We start from the raw sequence: 23,510 nt of genomic DNA on the forward strand, positions 1-23,510 counted from the left end.
TTTAGGTATCTGTGTGTATGAGGCATTGTGTTTGGTGACCTGAGAGATATAAAGATGACAAAAAGTTGATACCTTTATCCTGGGGCTTGTAATCTGTTAGCTGACCCAGACAAATACATAAATAACTATAATGCAAGGCAAGCTATGATAAGTACTGTGGGATAGGCATCAACAAAGTGCAGTGGGAAATCAGAATAGAGACTAATCCCAACTGGAAGGATCTATGAAGTTCTCACGGAGTAGGTAGGATTGAGTAGAGCTTAATTTATTGCTTTCATTCATTCTAGACTGTCTTCTGAAGATTGATGTCTATTTCCTTGAGCTCTTTAATTTTGTTGCCAGTTTGGATAAGCATGGCACAAATCCAGCAGGGAGGTCCTGATGAAAAAGAAAAGACTACAGCACTGAAAGGTACATGCTTAATTTGCTTTTTTAGGGTGCTTTCATTGTGCCTAATGAAGGTATAGGAATATTTAGGTGATTTCCTTTCCTTTCAGTTCTCAAATAAGAGTATTAGTGTTTAATCCATTTGTAACTCTTTGTATCCCTCACAACTGTCTCAATACTTGAGATGTAGTATGTACTCAGTAAATAAATCATAGAATCATGTACTTTTACACCTGTAAGAAATCTTAAGTCTTTTCTTATCCAAAGTCATATATTTAAAGGTGAAACTAACACTATAGGTCTCTTAAGTCAAGACTAAGTGCCATTACAATATTTTTGTTGATCACACTGTCATGCTAGGCTAGAATAATGATCTGCCTCATACTCCAGTATTCTTTCTTTTTGGCGTTAATTGGGAATTAAATTTTAAAAGTTTTTAAAAATTTTTTAGTTTTTTTTTTTTTTTTTTTTTTTTTTTTACAGGGTGAGAGAATTCATAAGTGGTGTAAAGGGGCAGAAGGAGAGGGAGAGAGACTCTTGAAGAGTCTCTACACTCAACATGGAGCCTGACGCTGGGCTTGATTCCACCACCCTGGGATGATGACCTGAGCTGAAATCAAGAATCAGATGCTCAGTCTATTTAGGCGCCCCAAATTAGGAATATTTTTTTGAGAGGCTTTCCATGTTAACAGCACTTCAGAAAGAATCTGACCAAGGCATTATTTGGGAATTTTGAGTTCTAGACTTTTTAAGCCTGCAACCTAAAATAATTTTACTCCTAAAATAAATGTGTATTTTTGAACTGAAAGGTTTCTTCATTATTATATATTTCACTCTAAGTGTCTAGTGACTTACCCCAGATCAGCTTACCTAAGTAACTTGTGCATGGTCACACAGTTACTTTCTTTGATGGTGGAAGAAAATCTTATGGATTTTCTAAATGTTGAGATGCCATCTATGCTAGATCATGAATCTCTTGTTCATTGTAGAGTCTTTGTGGTCTTCAAGGTGCTTTGTAGGTGATGGCCCAAATGAATATGTACCAGACCATCTTGGCTGCAGCCATTTCTCTGAATTCCTCACTGCCATCCTACCCTGCTTTATGAGGCTGGATGATAAAGATACCTCAAGATTCTCTTCTACTACCTTATTTTATCTCTTTTCTTGAAAGCCTAAAGCATATAAGGATGTAACACACTAGTAACTTTGCTCACAGTTTGCTTCATCTTTTCCCGCTTTTAGAGCTAATGTTGTCAAGGGAATGGTATAGCTAGCCTTTACCTTCAGGAAAATAACTAAGAGCATTACTTTCTTCTGACAAATGTGAGAGATGATGATGTAATGGATTAGAGTGGTAGCAGAAAGGGTGATAACAGATTCTGGTTATATTTTGAAGGAAGAGATGACATGATTTGCTGTTGGATCAACATGGGATATTAAAGGAGAAACCAAGATAAATTTGAAGATCCTTGACCTAAAAAGTTCTTAGATGTATTAGATTAAGAAAAGTGGGAGAGGCAGGTTGTGGTGATGGTTGTGGAAAGCAAGAGTTAGGTTTTAGATATATTAAATGTTAAACTGAGGTGCTGCTTAAACAGGAAGGTAGAGAAGTTGAGTATGGAGTTTGGGAGAGCATTTGGGTTAGTGGTAAAAGGTTTAGGAATCATTAGCATAGAGATAATATTTAAAGAACCATAGTTCCTAGTTGAGATCACTGGAGATGTCAGTGTAGACAGAAAAGAGATCTGTAGATTGAGCCCTAGGGCATCTCATCTCTAGCAAAAAGAACTCAAACTAGCAAAAAGAACTAGCAAAAAGAAGCTGAAAATGAATTTCTTTTATTTATTTATTTATTTATTTATTTATTTTACAAATAGTTTATTGTCAAATTAGTTTCCACATAACACTCAGTGCTAATAAGATAGGCTAGGAACCAGGAGCAAGAGAGAGATCCTGAATGCCAAATGAAGAAAATGGGAGTAATTAATTTAGCCATGATTATAATTCATGTTATACTAGGAAAGAGAATTTACTTTTGGATTTGACAGTTTGGAGGTCATTGGTGACCATCATAAAGAGCTATTTTCATGAACTGATGGAAATGAAAGCTGTATTGGAGAGCTTCAATAGAGAATGGGAAGAGAGGAATTGGAGACAGCTATGGACAACTCTGTAGAAGGTTTTACTGCATGCTTGTATGCTGCTGAGAATGATTGGGACTCTCAGACTAACAGTTCATTTAGGAGAGAAGACAAGGAATGTGTGTAAGTTTCCTTCTAAACAGACTTGCTGGCTTTCCACCTAGATGGATTTTGTGAATCTTCAACCTTACTCCATAATGTGAAAATTTGAATCTTCCAAGTTGTGTTTCCAATTTACACTTCCTCAAGTAGTATGTAAAAGTTTACATAGGTTTTCTGGATTCTAGAGCTAGCACAATTATGTAAAACGAGTATGGGTAAGGTTTAAGGATGGAACTGTTTGGATTCAAGCTCAGGTTTTTCTACTTACCATGAACTAGCTGTGCTGCTTAGCTTCTCTGAATCTTTTAATTCAATAGTACTATAGGAATAAGAATGTTTAGCACACATGAACTTATAACACTTAATGGAGCAGTTAAATTGTAAATATTAGAAAACAAAATGTCAGTGCATAGCAAAGTATATTTTGAACAGATTGTCAAACCGAATAAAACTTTATCTTTCAAACAGTCTACCTACCATTTTTATGTTTTATGGATTGTGTTTTTGGTGTCATATTCTTATTCTTTACCTAACCATATTTCATGAAGATTTTCTCCTTTATATTCTTTTTTTATATATATATATTTTTTAAATTATTTCTGAGAGAGAGAGAGACGGTGTGAACAGGGGAGGGTCAGAGAGAGAGGGAGACACAGAACCTGAAACAGGCTCCAGGCTCTGAGATAGCTGTCAGCAGAGAGCCCGACGCGGGGCTCGAACCCACAAACTGTGAAATCATGACCTGAGCCAAAGTCGGAGGCTAAACCAACTGAGCCACCCAGGTGCCCCTCCTGTATATTCTAATAAATTTTATAATTTTAGATTTTACATTTAATGATACATTTGGCATTAATTTTTATATAAGGTATGAAACCTAAGTCATGGGGTTTTTGTCTATTTGTTTGTTTTGTCTATTAATCTCTATTTGTGACAGCATATTTTTGAAAAAAGACTGTTTTTCCATCATGGAATTACTTTGTCCATCTTTGTCAAAAATGGGTATATTCGGGTGGCCTCATTTTGGGTTTTCACAGATTGTTCCATGGATCTGTGTCTATCTTTTCGGTAACACTCTGTTGATTACTGTATTGTAGAGTACATCTTAAAATTGAGCATAGTGATTCTTCCCATTTCATTCTTTTACAAAATTTTTAGCTTTTAGCTAGTCCAGGTTGTTTGTGTTTCCATTTACATTTTAGAGTAAATTTATCCATATCTGCAAAAAAAAATTACTGAGATTTTTATTAATATTCTATTTAAGCCTATAGATGAGTATGGGGAAAATTGACATCTTTATTGAGTGTTTGAATCCATGACATGGTATATCTCTGATTTATTTAGATCTTTGATTTCGTTTATCAGCATTTTGTAATTTTCAGCCTGTAAGTCTTAAACATTTGTTACTAGATTTATACCTAAGTATTAATTCTTTATGGTGATTAAACAGTGTTATATTCTTAATTTCAGTTGCCACGTGTTTACTGATAGTTTATGGAAATGTGATCAAGTTTTGTACATTGATGATGATATGTCTTAATGGCTTTCCCAAAGTCAGTTAATGGTTCTAGGAGTTTTGGATGTAGATTCCTTTGGATTTTCTATGTTAGGTCATCCCATTGTTTGTACATTTGACAGTTTCATTCCTCCCTTTTAGATCAATATGCCTTTTATTTCCTTTTTGCTTTTTTGTACTTGGTAGGATCCTTAATTCTATGTTGAATAAGAATACTGAGAAAATGGATATTCTTTCCTTGTTCACCAGGGGAAATAGTGAGTGGTGATGCTCCCATTTTTGCCCCTTTATTTTTAGACCAGTGAATTATGGCTTTGAAACTGATTCTGAGTATACACAGCCTTCTGGAGAATCTTACCTCAGCCCTACAAAGTTCTGTCACCTAGCTCACACTGTAAAAGAATCTTCAAAAGGCCATTTTGCCATTATTTCAGACTACCTGTTTCAGGATGGTGGGGAAAATGGGAAGACAAATGAATTTCATGAACATGGAACCATTGCTGCACTTCTTTTTCTGTGCAGTGAACTCCTTGATCAGAAGCAGTGCTATGTGGAATACCATGGTGGTGGATAAGGCATTCTATTACTCTTTCAGTAATAGATATGGCAGAAGCATTGCATGTGGGGAAGACAAATCTGTATTCAGAGAAAGTGTCTATTCCAGTAATAACAAAAAATGCTTTTCTTTCATGATGGAAGTAATCTGAAGTAATCCGCTACCACCAGGGAGCTTACTGATTACTTTTGGGAATGGCCTCATATCGGAGGCTCAGTGTTGTTTTCTGATGCTGGCAGTTTGAACAATCAGTAATGGCTATAGCCAAGTTAGTTTTGGTGAATATTAAGTTCATATTGATGAGCCCATGCTTTCTCCATCCCTGCCACCATGGTCCCTTTGATCACAAGCCCATTGGGCAGTGACAGAGGTGGCTGGGGAAAGAGACTGACAAGTGTCCACAGAGAGAGTCATATTATTCGTTTGATAATTAAAATCTTCCCTCTTTTGAGGTAATGTTTTAGTGAGCATTAACTTGAGACATAAGTATCTTTCACATCTTTTGTCCATTCAGAGAGGACTATTCACATACCTCATTGCCATATTTCCTCATCACCAGTTTTCCAGTTATATTCTTTCCAAGTCTTTGATTGTCCAGCCAAACCAGTGGCCACAACCTGGATCATTATATAATCACATGTGTGCCATATCTCTTTCCAGGCAAACAGAACAGCCAAGTGCACTGCTGTCAGTTCTCCCCACTGGGAAGATTTCCTTTCACCACTTTCCTTCAGTGGTATCCCAGAAAGAGTCTCTGGTTGGTTTTGGTTGGTGCCTGAATATCATGCAGAACCATCTGTAAACCAGACCTGAGTTTTGCCTTCTATCAACTGGTGGTAGGAATTCCCCATGAGGCCTTAGGTGCATGCCGATAGATAGAAGGTCATTGCAGCAGGAAAGGGGACTTTTTGCATTTGGGCTACTTCATGTAAGTAACTTTTGCCTCCAGGACCTACTCAGTCCTGATCACAGATACATCATTTCCATTTGATGATGGAGTGCTGTTGTACACACCCAACTTTAGGATGTGGTCTGTCAGATAATGCCCAGTTTAACAGTGGGCAGCTAAAGTCACATGGTAACTTGGTGGCCTGTGGTTAAGCATTCAGTCTCTACTAAGGCCAGTGGCAGTAGTTATCTGCAGTAGATGACAGGGCTTTACTCCAAAATCCTAAAAGCCTGCACTGTGGTTCACCAGGGCTTACTGAAGATTCCAAACAGCATCCCAAGTTTCCTACTTTAGTGACTTAATTCTCACTGTAAAGTCTGGCATAAAATAAGAGTTATTACAGAGCTCTTTAAGAATGCTAGGGTTCTCCTCACAAATTTATTTTGTATTGTACTAGGGAAAGGTATGTCTTCTGGACTCGCCCATTCTGGGTGAGTACATCTTCAGTGACAAATCCATTCTAACATTCCTGTCTTCCAAAACCTTTGAATCCTTTCCTCTCCATTAAACCAAAGCAGGTCTGGCATTTAATCAATCATACAAACCTAGAGCCTTTCCTAATTCCCCAAGCTTCAACGTTACATTACATACAGAATATCTGCTTAGTGAGCCTATAACAATAAATATGATCTGATTGTTCCTTCCACCATTATCCCATACCTTTAATATTTATTCCTATGCATGTTCTCTGGATCTTCCTGTATAAATTAGAAAATCCAAGTAGTTCTTTTGGAGTGTTGGGTATTGTGCTCCCCCTCATGAGTCACACTATATACCTCACCTTTAGGGGCCTGCTATGATTTGAGTGTAGTTGAAAGTCTAGTTGCAAAGAGGGCTTTGGGCGGTGGGTCTTAAAGAGAATCAGCTTTGTCTTGCCTGGCAGCAGCCTTAGGCGGGGACTGGAGAGGACATTACTATTTCCTTAGGCAACACAGGTTAGTTCTCTCAGAGTAAGGTAGAGAGACCACCATTACTGAGGATGGGAAGGCTTCTTCCATTGGCAAAAAATTATCACAATTTAGAGGCTCATTGTCTCCAGCTTCATCAAGTTTTTTTCACACATGTCACCATTCCAATTTACAGGATGCCATTCTTTCCCAGTCTGAGTCTTCACTTTAACAGTGGACACGTGTGAGGCTGGTAGTTCTGCTGGGACTCTATTTCCCCTAATTGCAGGATGAGAGTCTGTGATTGAGTTTTAACAATCTCTACTCTTTGGCTACAAGAGAGAAGGGTCACCTTCAGGACATACTTAGAAAATTACAGGTTATTTATGCTACACGTGAGCTGGGAATTCAGATCCCTGAATTTACCCTTTTTTTCCACGACTTTGTTCAGTGACTTTAGGAGCACCCAACCAATCTCATTATTATGTTCATTAGTTTTCCAAAAGTGTTTAAAGTATCACATACATATTCACCCAAATTCAAATGTTAATCTCATCCAGAAACACCTTCACAGACACACTCAGAGTACTGTTTAACCTGATATCTAGGCATGACATGGCTCAGTCAAATTGACACATAAAATTAACCATCACACTATTCCTCTGTCTTTGGACAGTTGGGTTGTTTCTTGGCTATTGTGAATAATGCTGCTATGAACATGGGTGTACAAATATCTACGTCTGTGTTTTCAGTTTTTCTGGATATCAAGTGGTATTTTTATCCAATTCCTACATATGCTTAGTTGAAGTTTAGAATTCTAGTTGCTGAATCACTTTAATCACCAAAGGCATATTTTAGAAAAAGCACTTGTGTTACATCTGATGCGTATTTAAGTTATATGGATCAGTTGTACTGTATTTTAAGGTTATTGAAGGGATTCTTAATGGAAATGTTTTTTATACTTGATTTTTGTCTAAACCAATGCCTTTGGAACCCAGTCTTTTTATTTTAAAAAGCAGAAAACATGATTTCTGATGTTTTCTTTCTACATGTCTTCTCAGTGCTATTGAAATAAAAAACATATCTATATCTTATTTCCTAGTTAACAGAGGAGAAGTTTGAAGATTACCTCTTTACCTAGTACCTTTTGTCATTCACAGGAATATTTTGAGCAAAATGAAAACATATTTCGGTATTTATAACTTCATTTTTTATAAGGTAATGAAGAGAGGAGACAAAATATTTTAGGGTTGCATGGCACATAGAGTGCCATTTTGAAAGAGCATTTGAGTTAGGTATTGAAAAATACATTTATTTTATTAATCCTACTATACTCTTAGGGTATAATTTTGGACAAGCCATTTTACCTCTCTGAACACAATTTCTTGTCTGAAAGATAGTGAAGGTGGTAATACATGCTACTGTTTTGTAGGGTTGTGATGATCAAGTGAGGTAAAGTATGTGAAACTTTTACATTGATACATAGATGTTAGATGGCATTTTATGATCAGAGCCAGTAGTTAAAATAGTTATTAGACATGATAGATCTGTTTACTTATATATTGGATCATTGCTGTGGTGTGTCTGATCAAAAAGTTTCTAAGGTTTGAACTGTAGAAGATGACTGTAATGAAGGAGTCAGCTTTGTCCCAGAACCTCAGCTCATTGGAAAGAAAGAAGCATTTTCTAGCTACTCTAACCCAATTTTTGGTATTAAAAACTTTTCTATTTTACTGTTTTGCGAAGAATTACATGGTGTTCAGAACTTTATGAACGAATCAGAAATTTGTCAGCATATATCCCTTTTTTAGCCCAATATACATATTTTGTGACATTTCCAAACATTTTATTATTTTTGAATGTTGAAGATTGTATATTTTAATGAGTTAAGGTTTATTTGATACAGCAGTTTAAAGAGTACTAAAAAATGATTTGTTTGATGGCTTATCTCTATGTCCTACAGAGAGAGACTAGAGACTGGAGACTCCTTTTTTCTTTGACATATTTTCATGTTACATACAGTTGGATTTGTTCTATCTGTGTAAGTAAGGGACAGAAAGTGTTACTTCTGAGATAATTCTTTTGTGGGAAAAGGGAATGGTTTGCTTTATTACATATTCCAAGAGTTGTTTTCCCTTCAGAAACATGAGTTAGAATGAAAATCTCAATACCTAAACTTTCTTAAAAAACATCTTTTCAGAACTGAGTAAATTTTGAAGTTTATCTTTTTGTTTTTCTGGGCTTTGATATGACTCTGGATGAAAAATAGTGAGAATTTTTGCCTCATCCGTATTAAGAGCCTAAGAGATACCATTAAATACTTGTTGACAGACTGATTCTAGGGCTGGGGCAGTGAAAAGGTAAGCCTAGAGCAAACATCTTTTTTTTTTTTTTCCTTTTTTTTTTTTTCAGGAATAGAATTTAGTGATTTATCACTTACATATAACACTCAGTGCTCATCCCAACAAGTGTCCTCCTTAATGTCCCTTGCCCATCTCTCCACCCAACACCCATCCAGCACCCGTCAGTTTGTTCTGTGTATTTAAGAGTTTCTTATGGTTTGTCTCCCTCTCTCTGTTTATATTATTTTTGCTTCCCACCCCTTATATTCAGCTGTTTTGTGTCTTAAATTCCACATGAGTGAAATTGTATATTTGCCTTTCTCTCATTTCACTTAGCATTATACACTCTAGTGCCATCCATGTTGTTGCAAATGGCAAAATTTTAATTTTTTTGGTTGCCGAATAATATTCTGTTTCATATATATATATCACATCTTCTTTATCCATTCATCCATCGATGGACATTTGGGCTCTTTTCATACTTTGGCTATTGTCAATAGTGCTGCTATAAACATTTGGGTGCAAGTGCCCCTTTAAAACAGCGCTCCTGTATCCTTTGGATAAATTCCTAGTAATGCAATTGCTGGGTCCTAGGGTAGTTCTATTTTTAATTTTTTGAGGAACCTCCATACTGTTTTCCAGAGTGGTTGTACCAGTTTGCATTCCCACCAGCAGTGCAAAAGAGATACTCCTTTTCTGCATCCTCATCAACATCTGTTGTTGCTGGAGTTGTTCATTTTAGCCATTTTGACAGGTGTGAAGTAGTATCTCATTGTGTTTTTGATGAGTGATGAGTGATGTTGAGCATTTTTTCATGTGTATGTTAGCTACCTGGATGTCTTCTTTGGAAAAGTGTCTTTTCATGTCTTTTGCCCATTTCTTCACTGGATTATTTGGTTTTTGGGTGTTGGGTTTGAAATGTTCTTTATAGATTTTGGATACTAACCCTTTATCTGATATGTCATTTACAAATATCTTCTTCCATTCTGTCAGTTGCCTTTTACTTTTGCTGATTGTTTCCTTCACTGTGCAGAAACTTTTTATCTTGATGAAGTCCCAGTAGTTCATTTTTGCTTTTGTTTCCCTTACCTCCAGAGACAGGTCAACTAAGAAGTCGCCGTGGCAAAGGTCAAAGAGGTTGTTACTTGGTTCCTTCTCTGGTATATTGATAGCTTCCTGTCTTACATTTAGGTCTTTCATCCATTTTGAGTTTATTTTTGTATATAGTCTAAGAAAATGGTCCCAGGTTTATTCTGCATGTCGTCCAGTTTTCCCAACACCGTTTGCTGAAGAGACTGTATTCCATTCGATATTCTTTCCTGCTTTGTCAAAGATTAGTTGGCCATATGTTTGTGGGTCCATTTTTAGGTTCTCTCTTCTGTTCCATTGATCTACATGTCCGTTTTTGTGCTGGTGCCATACTGTCTTGATGATTACAGCTTTGTAATACAGCTTGAAGTACGAAATTGTGATGCCTCCAGTTTTGGTTTTCTTTTTGAGGATGGCTTTTGCTATTTGGGGTCTTTTCTGAGTCTGTACAGATTTTAGGATTATTTGCTCTGGCTCCGTGAACAGTGCTGGTGGTGTTTGGATAGGGGTTGCTAGAGCAAGCATCTTGTGGTAACACAAAGTAAGGAAATGCTTACAAAACAAAAAGATAAGAGCCTGTCAAAGAATTATAGTAGCCAGCTGAAAGAGCTTACGGTCGTGGCCAATGCTGGAACAATTTGAACAACAAAATAAATGACATATTGATTGTAACGCAAAGTATATAACAAATATCCATGAATCCATACTGATATAAGTAAAATTGAATAAATGTGTAAATGAAGGAAAAGAGACAAAAATTACATATAAGAAAATTACAAATATATGTAGACATTCTTTGCTCCATAATGTAAAACATAATTCCACCTTTTCCTCCTTGATTGTGGTCTAGACTTACTCACTTCCAATGAGTAAATTATGAAAAGGGAAAAATAGTAACTTCAAAGTTGAGAAGACTTATAGATACTGCCTTTGCCAACCTATGTAAATTAACATCCCCAGTGATGTTCATTGATTTCATTTTCCCCTTGATATGATGTGATAGGAGGGGAAGTTCACCTCTTTCCAAAAGTGGTATTTTTTCCAAAAAACTCTAACTTTAGTCTAATAACTGGGTAATTCTGCAAAATACCTGACCAATATTCCTCAAAACTGTCAAGGTCATGGAGAAGAAGTCGAGACTGAAATCTGTCACAGACCAGAATAGACTAGGGAGACATGACAACTTCTTGCAGTGTGATATCCTAGATAGAGTTCTGGAATAGAAGAGAGACATTAATGAAAAAAAACTGTTGAATAATATCTTGGATTAGTTAATAGAAATGTGCAGATGTTGGTTTCTTCATTTTCACAAATGTACCCTGGTATTATATAGGGTGTTAACAATGGGGGAAACAGGGCAAAGGGTATTCAGACACTAACTGCACTATTTTGCAACTTTTCGGTAAATCTAAAATGGTTTCAAGATAAAATGTTTGTTTAAAAAAACCTTCTTGATTTTTTTTTATTGTATGGAATTCAGATAGTGTGAAGAATAAAAACTTTGTGTTAACCAATTTTCTCCAGTTCCATGTTTTATTTTAATTGTAATTTTTGTAATTTTTTGTAATTATTATTTTTGTAATTAAAATTATCGCAATTTTTCCTATGAAAATTTCATAATATACTGTTACCCCTGTTTAAATTTATAAGTCCTTTATTCATAAATGGTAGTGTCATCTATATGTAAGATATAGTGACCATTTAAAAGTCATCTTAATACCCCAAACTTTTAAATTATAGATGGAGGTTAATAAGGTACAAATTAATAGCTGAATATTTTGAGGGGAAGAAGTTAATAATTTACAATAGGGGTACCTAGGATCTAAAATTGTGATTGCTTTGGGAATTATGATTTTGAAAGTGCTTTTGGTATTGTCATGATATAGCACTTTAAGAACTTAGAAACTTTAAAAACATTATTAATAAGGGAATACATAAAAAGTAATCTAATAGAACAAAAGAATACTTACAGTAATTTAAAACATAATCTTTGTTATTAACTATGAAAATATAAGTACATTTTGTATTCTTTTCTAGATTTATTATCTAGGATTGATTTGGATGAACTGATGAAAAAAGATGAGCCACCTCTTGATTTTCCAGATACCCTGGAAGGATTTGAATACGCTTTTAATGAAAGTAAGTGGTTGTATGGTACATACAAGATTTATGTGTCATGCTAATAGACTTCTAGAACAGATATTATTTGCTAATTTTATCTGCCAGTTAGAGTGTTTTATGTATTTCTTTTTTCTTTAATATTTTATTTCTGAGAGAGAGAGAGAGCACATGAGAATGGGAGGGTCAGAGAGAGAGAGGGAGACACAGAATCTGAAACATGCTCCAGGCCCTGAGCTAGCTGTCAGCACAGAGCCTGAGGGCTCGAACCCACGAACCGTGAGATCATGACCTGAGTCGAAGTCGGACACTTAACCGACTGAGCCACTCAGGCGCCCCTTTATGTATTTCTTTTAAGAAATCATGACTTTTCCCTTCACGGTGAAATTCTTTACTCAGACAAAAGAACCAAATCGTAATTTCCAATAATTATCAAATCGCTTAAACCAATGGACATAAATTTGATGTGACTTACACATTTCAACCTTGAGTATTCAATTTGCTGGCATCTGGTTGTAATTTCCAATTAAATTATATAGAAAGATGCTACTTTGTCACATTTCTAAGATGAAATGGCTAGCCATTATTATCTTTGACAATATTTTAAAGCATAGTACTCAATTTTCCATGATTCTTTCAGGCAATATCCTTATTTTAAAATTTATTAATTAAGTTCTGAATAAGATAAACTTTACACATGAGATTTGGGAGAACATACCATAAGTTACAGGGATATTTCTGGAATAAAGAATTATGGTTCACTGAATTGATAACATACTATTTTACCTAAACGACATTACTGTTACAAGCTAGGTAGTATCTGAGTTGTAGCTTTCTATTTGTTGCTAACAAATAGCACATGAACTAAATTGGTGATTTTTTAAAATCATGTCATAGTAGATACTGTTGTAGTATCAGCTATAGGTATTAGTATATATAGTGCTGGTCTCTGTGTGCTAGATAATTAAGTCACTTTAAACTGGTGATATTAGAAATTTTAATTTCTTTTCTGATATTTTCATGCTTTTTAGAAAAGGATATTATATGCCAAAATATGTGTGAGTAGTAATATTTTGGTTTTTTAGAATTTTATTTATACTTTAATTGACAGAACCAAATGAGCACTGAGACTAACATTACCTCTATTCCTTTAAAATGATTACTAGATTGTTTCAGAACAGAGATGGGTTGGGATATTGGTATTGTGGCTAAATCATAGAACTGTTTTGCTTTATGGCTATTGGACATCATTTTTTATTAAAGTCTATGTTTCATCTTCCTTGAATATTTCTTAAAGTGAGTAAAAGACAAAAAAAAAAAAAGCATACACTTCTCTTTATTTTTGTTTTTTAAGTGGCCCCACACCCAGGATGGAGCTTGAACTCATAATCCTGAGATCAAGAGTCATATGCTCTACCAACTGAGCCAGTGCAGTACCCCAGAAGAAATACACACTTTATGTTTCCTTTTCTTATACTCATACATCCTTTTTACACATTTGTACACACTTGGATGCACATATTTTGCATTCAGACACAAAGGGCACCTGTGCCCTTTTGTGTATATATACCATGAATGTGTATGCCACCTTGCATACACCTGCCATTTATTTTTTAAGTATCTTGGACATTGTCTTACATAAATATAGACTAACAGTAAGAGGCACACGTGGTTGAATTTTTAAGGCTCTTATTTTTAGTATGATACAGTTCACTTTTGAATTTGGGTTAATGGTGAATATTTTTTAAGAGAGGTGAGGATTTGGAAACAGGAAACTGGGTCTTGATACTAAACCCCTAAAAGGGCAATTTTAACTTAGTATCTATGGGGACTTCTTTTTTAGCTTTAATGACAAAAATTCTTATGAAAGCTTTGAAATTAAATTTTCATTACCTGATTAAAGCTTCTAATTCTGACTAAAGGATTTTAAAGTAGTTAGTTGGATAAAAGAATAATTTGGAAACAAATTTTATTCTAAGCCAAACAATTTGTAACAAAGGGGAAGATATTGTATATTACCTTTATCAAATTGATATCTTGTTCTTTGAAATAACTGTACCTTTTCAGATACTCCTTGTGTTTAAAATGCCCACTTATCCAGTTTTCCTGTTGTTTCAGTTGTATAAGGCCCAGCTCAAATGTCCTTACTGATGAAGAACTTGAAGGCTTTTCCCTTTGACACTCACCAGACTCCCTATAGCCTGGTGCAGTAGTATGAGGAAGCACACTTTAGTATCACTGAAAAATAATTGGACTTGTGGTAAACCATTTGAGTTTGAATATTGTCTTCTGTAATATCTGAGACTTATTGAACTCTTAATACATGCCAGGAAGTGTCCTAAATTCTTTCAACTTATTAATTCATTTAGGCAAGTGGTAGTGTCTTTTGGGTCCTAGGCTCCATAACAAATGTGTTAAAAAAAATATGGATATACTTCCCAAATAGCACATATTTTAGGTGTACATGTGAAACTTTACAACTGATTTTAGGGGACCTTAAGCTAAAGTGTCCTAAATCAGACCTTTGACACTTACTGGCAGGATAGTCCAAACCTTTGAGAAATGCTGTATTTGCAAATGTGACCAGATATTTTTTTCTGGATAACACTGCTCACACTCTTTGCCTCTTAATCTTTTTACCTTTAACACTAGTGCTAATAGTTGGCCATTTTGACAGGGCCCATTTTTCCTAAAGAAGCAGAATCTTTATCACTTTATGAGAATTATGATATCCAAAATTGAATAGAGTTAAATGAAAACAAAACAAAACACCTTTCTTTGAGATGTAGGTACAAGTGTTCTAAGTGGTCTATTAAAGTCACTTACTGGCTTGATAAGTCACTTGCCTTTCACATAGCAGTCTCACAGAAAATACGTTTTAAATTTCAGCTGCAGAAATATTACACATTACTATATGTCAGGTACCTTTCAGGTTGCTAAAAAAAAAAAAAAAAAAAATTGCAGATTAACAGATACCCTCAATCTACCTGCATTGGTATCTTACTTTTTTTTTTTTCAGAGTTACAAATTTACCAATTCATGTAGTTTTATTTAAAGTTATTTTTATTTTTTAATTTTTTTAAATGTTTCTTTTTGAGTTTTGAGACAGAGAGAGACAGAGACAGAGCACGAGTCAGGGAGGGGCAGAAAGAGAGGGAGCTCTAGAATACAAAGCAAGCTCCAGGCTCCGAGCTATTAGCACAGAGCCTGACCCAGAGCTCAAGCCCATGGACTGGACCAAGAGATCATGACCTGAGCTGAAGTTGGACACCTAACCAACTGGGCTACCCAGGCGCCCCTGCCTGCATTGGTATCTTCAACAGGAATTTCCTTTTGTTATAGAGAAAAATAGACACATCTTGGAATTTATATGGCATTGTCTGATCAAAAAAGAGTGTTATAGTGATCTAGCAGTGTCTCATGTTGAGAGTATTAGAGAACTTTAAAAATAAGGATTAGCCTGTATTTTGCGTATTAAAAAAGTCAATTTTTATATGTAGTAAAATTTATTCCTAAAAATAGTGAAGTAGTTATACTTGGAGTAGTGTATTTCCTGGGTTTAGTTTCAGTGCTGTTAACTTTCCTTTCAAGGTTTTTATCTACTTCTTCATGCCCTCATTGAATAAAAATCAAATACTAAGTTACACCCTGAATGATCATGTCTTTCATTGGGCTCTAAACTCTTTCTGGTGTGTCAGTGCTCCAGGCCCAATAGTTTGAGCCTTCTACTGTCAGTTCCCAACATATTCTCCAGTGTTACACAGTTTGGCTCAGTACTTATTTTTGTTTCTGTTAAAATGAATTATTGTTTGAACTTTGTGTCCATTTTTCACAGTTTACTTTAAATTGCTGGGTAGAGGCAGGAGAGAGTAGGTTAAAGTTATTGGCTCTGGTGTGTTTCTCTGCTCATTACCAGGGGAATATTCCTGGGACAGAGAGAAGACAAGTGGCCTGCTCTTTTCTTCTTATAAACATGCTGATACTAAAATCTTTTATTGAATACAGACTAATGTCTGCTCTGAGCTGAGGTCTTTATTATGGAATGCTTTGAGCACAATGACTGGTTTGGCATTGCTTATGGTAAACAAACATATAGCAAATTTATCTGAGGAAATATGAGGTATATTTATCTGAAAAATATCGTATAAGCAGTACCACTCTCTGACACATAAAATTGAAGTATTTTATAGCCCAAATGCTTACCAGTGTACAAGGTAACCTTTTTGCCTCACTTAGAGACCTTACCTACTCTGGACCGGAGAGTGCTTCTAGTGAGAGGAAAGGACCTGGGAAGAAATGCCCAGGCTCTCCCAGACCTCTCCCTGCTTTTCTTTGCCTGTGATTCTTGATTGCTTATACGCTTGATATTATTAGTAAAAATATTATCAGTAAAATCTAGAATTGAGCATGTCTGACTTGACATTCTAAAGCTGTGTTGGTTCCTTTCTCCAATTTTCATTTGAAATCTTACCCACACTTCAAGGCCTGGTTGAGAAATCGCTCTGTACCTGTTCTAACCTACAGGGGTCTTTCTTTTTTCCAAACTTGTTTTAGACTGTATGGTCTACAGTGAGTTGCCTGTGGCAGTTTTTAGATTGTTGATTTAGTTAATTCTTGTTTAACTTCCTGAAATGTTGCTTGACTTTTTAATATTTACGCTTTTACTTCTCAGGTAAGCTTAGGAACCAGGACCATGTTCACAGTTGTAGCTAGCAAGGACCCTTATACATTATAGGCCCTCAAATGTTAATTTAGGTTAGAGTAATGAAGATCAAAATGCACAGCATTGAGTACATGGGGCCATTATCTTATGGTATTTAGATGTTTGTATCATGTTGATGTTGGAAGAAAAAAATCTAATGAAGAAATGAAACTGTTCTGTGAAAGTTATTTTAAATTTTTATCAGACATTATTTGTCATACTTTTCATATTATAATTATACTCTGAGTCATAGCAATACTATTTGTTTATCTTCTAGAGGGACAGTTAAGACACATAAAAACTGGGGAACCATTTGTTTTCAACTACCGAGAAGACTTGCACAGATGGAACCAGAAAAGATATGAAGCTCTAGGGGAGGTATGGTGATATATTCAACTTTAACTTTTTTTCCCCTAATTTTGAATAGTCAGAATAAAGGCTGTAAAGCTATAACAGTTGATGAAGTCTTTCTTTAAAAAAATGATTTTAAAAAAGTTTTGCATTTTTTGTCTGATTATTTTAATGGTTATGTTTGAAACATATTCTGAGTTTCAAAGTTTATGTTTTCATGTAAACATATGCTTCCTATGACCTTAATATTTGGTAGTGAGTCATTACATCAGAAAACAAATTCATGGCCACATTTTTTTTATTTTAAATGTTTTTAAGAGGTTGACATCTCTGCTTTGCCAGGTGGAAAAAGTGTTCTTTTAAATACTTACCTTCAAAAAAAACCAATGTTAATTATATGAGGTGATGGATGTGTTAATAATATTAATCTTGTTTTTGTTCTACAGTGTGTGTGTGTGTGTGTGTGTGTGTATACAAATCATCACAGTTATTCCTCACTAAAGGTAAAAAAGAAAGTGTTTATGTGTGAAGAAGACTGATATTTGTTTGGCTAATACACTGAATCTAAACTACCTTGATTAAGGATTAGGCCTTGTGACCATTTAGGTTTCTCACATGCTACCACTGTTAGGAATCCTTGAAAATGTCATTTGTTATTCAGGTGAATTTTTTTTTAAAAACCAAAGTTTTTACTCATTCACATCAAGTATTTTTAATAAAATGTGCATGTACACATTTGTTTAGTGCAGTAACTACACACTAGTTTAATTCTCTAAGGAAAAGCTGATGTTTCTATATTCCTGTTTTGATTTTTTTTAAAAAACCTGATTGAACAGTAGCATAAAGTATATATGAAGCTTAGCTTATATATCCTGGGTACCAATTCTTCATGACTCTCTTGAATTTCCAGATGTGTCTGAGCAAAGTCACTGACAGCTTTGATATGGACTAACTTTTTGAGGGACTTTGTAGAGGAAACATCTTGGAAGACTGAGATTGTGTCTTCCTCGAAGGCAGAGAGCAGTTTTTTTGCTCTTCAAGAAAATGCTCCTCCCTTCCCACACCAGTGGCAAAGAATGGGCAGGTTTATTAGCAACCCCTTATAAGAGTGGGTTTTGTAAATGTTGAGGTTCCTCAGCTCTACAGTGTGCTCAGCCTCAGCTCAGTGTGCTTAGCTTGTTCACATTGCCTTTTTGGGATTTGAGGAACAAAAGGAAGATGAAGGTTAGCTCATGCTGCCTGCTACACACTGAATAATAGTCTCGTTGCTGACACGAGTGTCTAGTGTCTTTTAGCAGTATCCATGAAACAGTAGCAGGCTAACTTGTTATCTTGCAAACAGGAAAAAATCTCAGGTTTTGCAAAGTTCTTGACATAGTTCTCCAGCATTAATTCTTAAGTATATTTAATGCCCTGAGTAATTTTTGCTGAACATAAGATGTCTGCCCATTTCCACTTGAATTAATTCTATGCTGCAAACTGATATATCCATAATATATGACCTGAGAGAAGAACTGGGGATGTTTGCTTTGTTTTATTTGTAATTGGGGCTTACATTAATTACTCTTTTCCATAAGCCATGTGTATTTGTTCACTTGGACAGGTGCTGTTCTGTGAACAGACTTTGTCCTTTTGGGCATCTGCATCCTTTTCACACTTAATCTGTATCCTCTAACATCATCTCTTTCAAAATTTAGCAGTTTTGTTTTACGAGATAATCCCATGTGCAAGTGGTTCCTTTCTCTGAGGATCTGCTACTGTATGTTTTTTGGACATAGGGAGGGCCACAGATTTAATTTTTGGTGGACCTTACTCTGTGATCATCAAAATACAGTAAAACCAAAATACAGTAAAAAACAGTTTTTGCTTTTTACAATCAAGTTTGCAAGTTTGTTATTACAACCTGATGGTACACTTATACAAATCTCAGTACAGTTGAGCATGTAAGTTTTAAGAAATACTCTGACTGAATGGACATGGGTAGTTCTCCAATCTCTATCCATAGAAATGTTTAAATGGTTGTTTGCCTATAACTGCAGTTAGATAATCTAACTGCTATAAGGGTGCTTCCCCTGTGTTTACTGTCTGCCATCTGCATGAGAACCAAGGAGTTCTGGGTACAGGGGAAAGAGTGTGGTGTACATTGTACATGCCTTCTCCTGGGTCCCTCAGCAGGTTTACTGAATCAGAATTTTTAACAAGTACCTAGGTGTATGTCACAAGTTGAGTTCTACTGCAATACATAGTAAAACCTTCATTTGTGAGCATAATTAGTTCTGGAAACATGCTTGTAATCCAAAGCACTTATATATCAAAGTGAGTTCCCCTAGTAGATTACAGTTCTGTAATATAATACAAAATAACAAAGAAAATACAAAATATAAAGAAAAATAAACAAATGAACCTGCACTTACCTTTGAAAGCCTTTGTTGCTGGTGTGAGGGAGAGAGGAGAGAGGAGGAGGGTTATTGTGTAGGACGACTTTGACTATCACTAATGGAATCACTGCTATTTATTGGCTCAATGGAATCTTTTTCTGAATGGGGGCCATTGTATATGCTTGTGTGGATGTTGACTACAGCACAGTATTAATAAACTCTTGTCATACTGTATTTTATATAACTGGCAGTAAGGCAGCAGAGGAAAAGGTCTATATCCGCAGGCAGCCTGACCTAGAATAAAGCAAAGCATTTCTACGCTTACTCTTGTATGGAAAAGCAAAGGACTATCCATAGGTGCTTTGAAGCAACAAAAAATACATGAGTGCCAAAGTTCTGAAAAATCACTGATTTCTGCCAAATGTCACCACCTGAGACCAAGTATCTGAGCATGGGAGATGATCACCCACAATCCCATGGCAAGAGAGAGACAGAAGAACCATTGGCTCACTTGTGATCATATGACATTTGTCATTATGTACTACTTGTATTGCAAGACGTCCTTGCTTATCAAGTTAAAATTTATTAGAAATGTTTGCTCATCTTGTGGAACACTCACAGAACAAGTTACTTGCAATCTAAGGTTTTACTGTATTTTGAACTTTCACTTTAATGATTATATATAGCTATATATAGAGAAAGTATTCTATATTATCTAGATTTTTTACCTCCTGTGCCTGTATTCACATTTGTGTTTATGATCAAGTTGGCCCCAATGATCACGCCAAATCACATGATTTATTTTGTAAAGCAGTTTAACTCAAATTAGATCAGTGGACCCCTGAGCTTCAAGTACAATCTCATTTACTTCCCTATATATGTATTGAAAGTAAACATAACTTTCTAGCATAAAACATGTCGCAACAAAAGATCCAAGGATTGGAGAAGAGAAGTCTGGTTGTTATAGCATTTTGTTCCATACCATCTTGCTTCTCATGTCCTGTTTGAAATATTGTTTTCATTACTAATCTCACTGTTGAAGGTTGGTTATTAATTGATTTTCATTTCTTATATTTTAGGATTGAGATATATGAGTTTTAGTTATACATGAATGATAACACACTTTTCACTGTGTTGAATTTGTTTGGTGTTCATTAGGGTGGAATTTACTAATACATAGGTGGACCTATCTTTTTGTCCGTATTTCTTCATTTCTATTTCTGAGCTATGATTTCCAGTGAGATTTAACCACCTTACTATCCTTCATTTATACCTTGTACTTTTACCTCATACTGTTTTCTTTCCTTGAAATGCCCTCTCTCCCTTGTTCATGATACCCCTACCTCCACCTGCCTTAAGATTTTGGCTCCAGTGTCTTCTCTTCTAGGAAGCCTTTTCTCTCCTCTGCTACTCTCTCTCTTCCTCTCTTCCCAGTTTCCTTTTTTCTCATTCTCTTTTTTCTGCCTATCTTGCCTTCCTCCAAGAATGATTTAAGATGACTTTAAATATGAATATGCCTTTTAGCAAGGTTAAAAATTAAATTAAAAATAATAAAATAGAATTTTAAAAAAGAAAATAATGTTAATAAACTAATGGCATGAGTTTGCTTTATTTCTCTCAAGCTACTTTAACCTGTATCACAGTGTTTTTTATGCATATCTTTAAGCAATTTGGGAAATTTTCTTTGTTCTCATGATATTTGTTCATTAGGAAATGAGTGTGATAAATATATAAAGTAGTATGAATTCTGGACCTATGCATTTTAGGAAATTTCTTAATTTTAGGAATTTGAACATAAAGATATATTTTCATATCAGAGTAAAGGAAAATGATATGCAATGATAATTTTCCTATTTGTAAAAATAAAGTATTTTCAATTCTTTTATTCTAATTGCCATTTAATTTCTAAGTTTTAGATTTTCATAGTCACACTCTAGATATGTTGCTGTAATTCAGAAAATGTAAGTTCATGTATAATTTCTAAAATTCCTAGAACATAAATAAACCTTTGCATTTAAATCCTGGAAATAATTTAGTACTTTGTGTTACCAGTAAGATCTTTAGTTCCATTAAGTGAAAACCTATAGAAAGTATGTCACCATATCCTGAATATAGAAACACTTAAAAACCTTTCTCCTCATTGATGGATAGGGTGGAATATGGAAGATAGTGTAAATTTGAGTTTATTGCCTAGTGTCCTGCCTTACTAAACAACTTCTGATATATTTAAGATTGAAATTTTAAGGAAACAAACTCTGACTTTAGCCAACAATCTAAACCAAAACCCCCCCTGTTTTTTTTTTAGTGTGTTCCTACTAAATACTGAGTTTTGTCTTCACTGGAAAGCTACTATGTATGTTTCTCAACTGCCATTTTAGTTTATGTTTATTTCTCTCTTAAGGAGTTTATTATAGCAGTCATTCCAGCAGAAATTGTTTTTAAGACTTGCTCCTGAAATGCTCTGTCATTTCTATGTAAATTAAACTTATTGTGTAAGTAAAATAAACTGAGATGTCAGTTTGTTTTTAGAATGCAGTTCCATAACTGCACAAAAGAATACTTCTTACATTCACATAGTTACATTTTTATAGCCAAACAAATGCTTTTGCTAATATCTATTTTTTTTTTTTTACTATCTACATATAGCTTGATAAAAATATATAGCCTATAGTAAGTTTGGATAGTTTATCTAAATTTAGAAAGATGCTGTCTGGGTTTGAGGTGGGAGAGTGATGTGAAAGTATAACTTTCAAAATAGAATTCTTTAGTATATGCTGTATACTGGAGTTGAATGCTAAAGAATAATGTTTCTGGTAGGCTCAATCAGGAAGACTAGAAAGGTTGTGATGTCAAGTAGGAAGTAAAATGGTGAAAACTCAGCATGTAATTTAAAAATTTTTCCCAACTATTTCTTTCATGTCATTGCTGAATTACTATTAAGTGGAGAATTTATCATCCAGCAGAAATTCTAATGAAAGAGAGATTTGATTTGCTTGCCTAATTTGGGTCTTTCCTTTAATATTCATCTTTATTATATCTTTAAGAATAAATTGTCAGTGTGCTTAATAAGAGAATCACAGTGATTAAGAAGTCCTATGGAGCGTGGCTCCTTATTTTTGGATAGAATCACAGGAAAACAATGAAGGGCATAATTTTTTTCACCTGTGAAGCCAGTTGGTCTTACACTTTTGTTTGTTGGGAGTTTTTTGATTATTGATTAAATTTCTTTGTAGGTTATTGTGGTCTGTTCAAATTTTCTTTTTCTTCCTGTTTTAGTTTTGGTAATTTATATGCTTCTAGGAATTTATCCATTTCTTCTACCTTGTCCAGTTTATTTGCATATAGTTTTTCCTAATATTCTCTTACAATTCTTTGTCTTTTGTGATGTTGGTTGTTATTAACACTCTCTCAATTGAGATCATATTTATTTGAGTCCTTTTTATTTCTTTTTTTTTTTTTTTTTGCTAAGTCTCACCAGAGGTTTAAAATTTTTATTGATTTTTTTTTTAAGAACCAGCTCCTACTTTCATTGATATGTTCTGGGTTTTTTTTGTTTCTGTATCTTTTATTTCTGCTCTAATCTTTATTATTTTCTTCCTTCTACTGACTATAGGCTTCATTGGTTGTTCTTTTTCTTGCTCCTGTAGGGATAAGATTAAGTTGCCTGAGATTTTTCTCACCTTTGGGGTAGGTCTGTATTCCTATAAACTTCTGTCTTACAGCTGCTTTTGCTGCATCATAAACTTTGTACTATTTGTTTTCATTTTCATTTTTCTCCATGTAACTTTTTAATTTCTTCTTTGATTTCTTGGTTGATCCATTTATTATTTAGCATGTTATTTAACCCTCATGTGTTTTTTTCATGTGTTTGATTTCTAGTTTCATAGTGTTATGGTCAGAAAAGAAACATGAAATGACTGGGATCTTTTTGGATTTGTTGAGATTTGTTTTATGGCCTAATATGTAATCTTTTCTGGAGATTGTCCCTTATGCAC

At 34.8% G+C, this 23,510-nt stretch overlaps 1 protein-coding gene across 10 annotated transcripts in view; it reads left to right on the plus strand.

Annotated features, from left to right (window-relative positions):
- FAM172A (family with sequence similarity 172 member A) overlaps positions 1-23,510 on the plus strand; it is a 429,946-nt gene that overhangs the window by 39,710 nt on the left and 366,726 nt on the right. For 9 of the 10 annotated variants that reach the window (XM_039239378.1, XM_039239368.1, XM_039239377.1 and 6 more), the window contains 2 exons: positions 12,004-12,105; positions 17,064-17,164. In XM_039239378.1, the coding sequence (XP_039095309.1) occupies positions 12,036-12,105; positions 17,064-17,164 (171 nt within the window). In that variant the 5' untranslated portion in view covers positions 12,004-12,035. Of the gene's footprint in view, positions 1-291; positions 412-12,003; positions 12,106-17,063; positions 17,165-23,510 lie in introns of those variants that run through there. The other variant, XM_039239369.1, reaches the window with a different exon arrangement.

This window comes from Hyaena hyaena, unplaced genomic scaffold (genome assembly GCF_003009895.1).
Source record: "Hyaena hyaena isolate Hyena2069 unplaced genomic scaffold, ASM300989v1 scaffold_156, whole genome shotgun sequence".
NCBI lineage: Eukaryota > Metazoa > Chordata > Mammalia > Carnivora > Hyaenidae > Hyaena > Hyaena hyaena.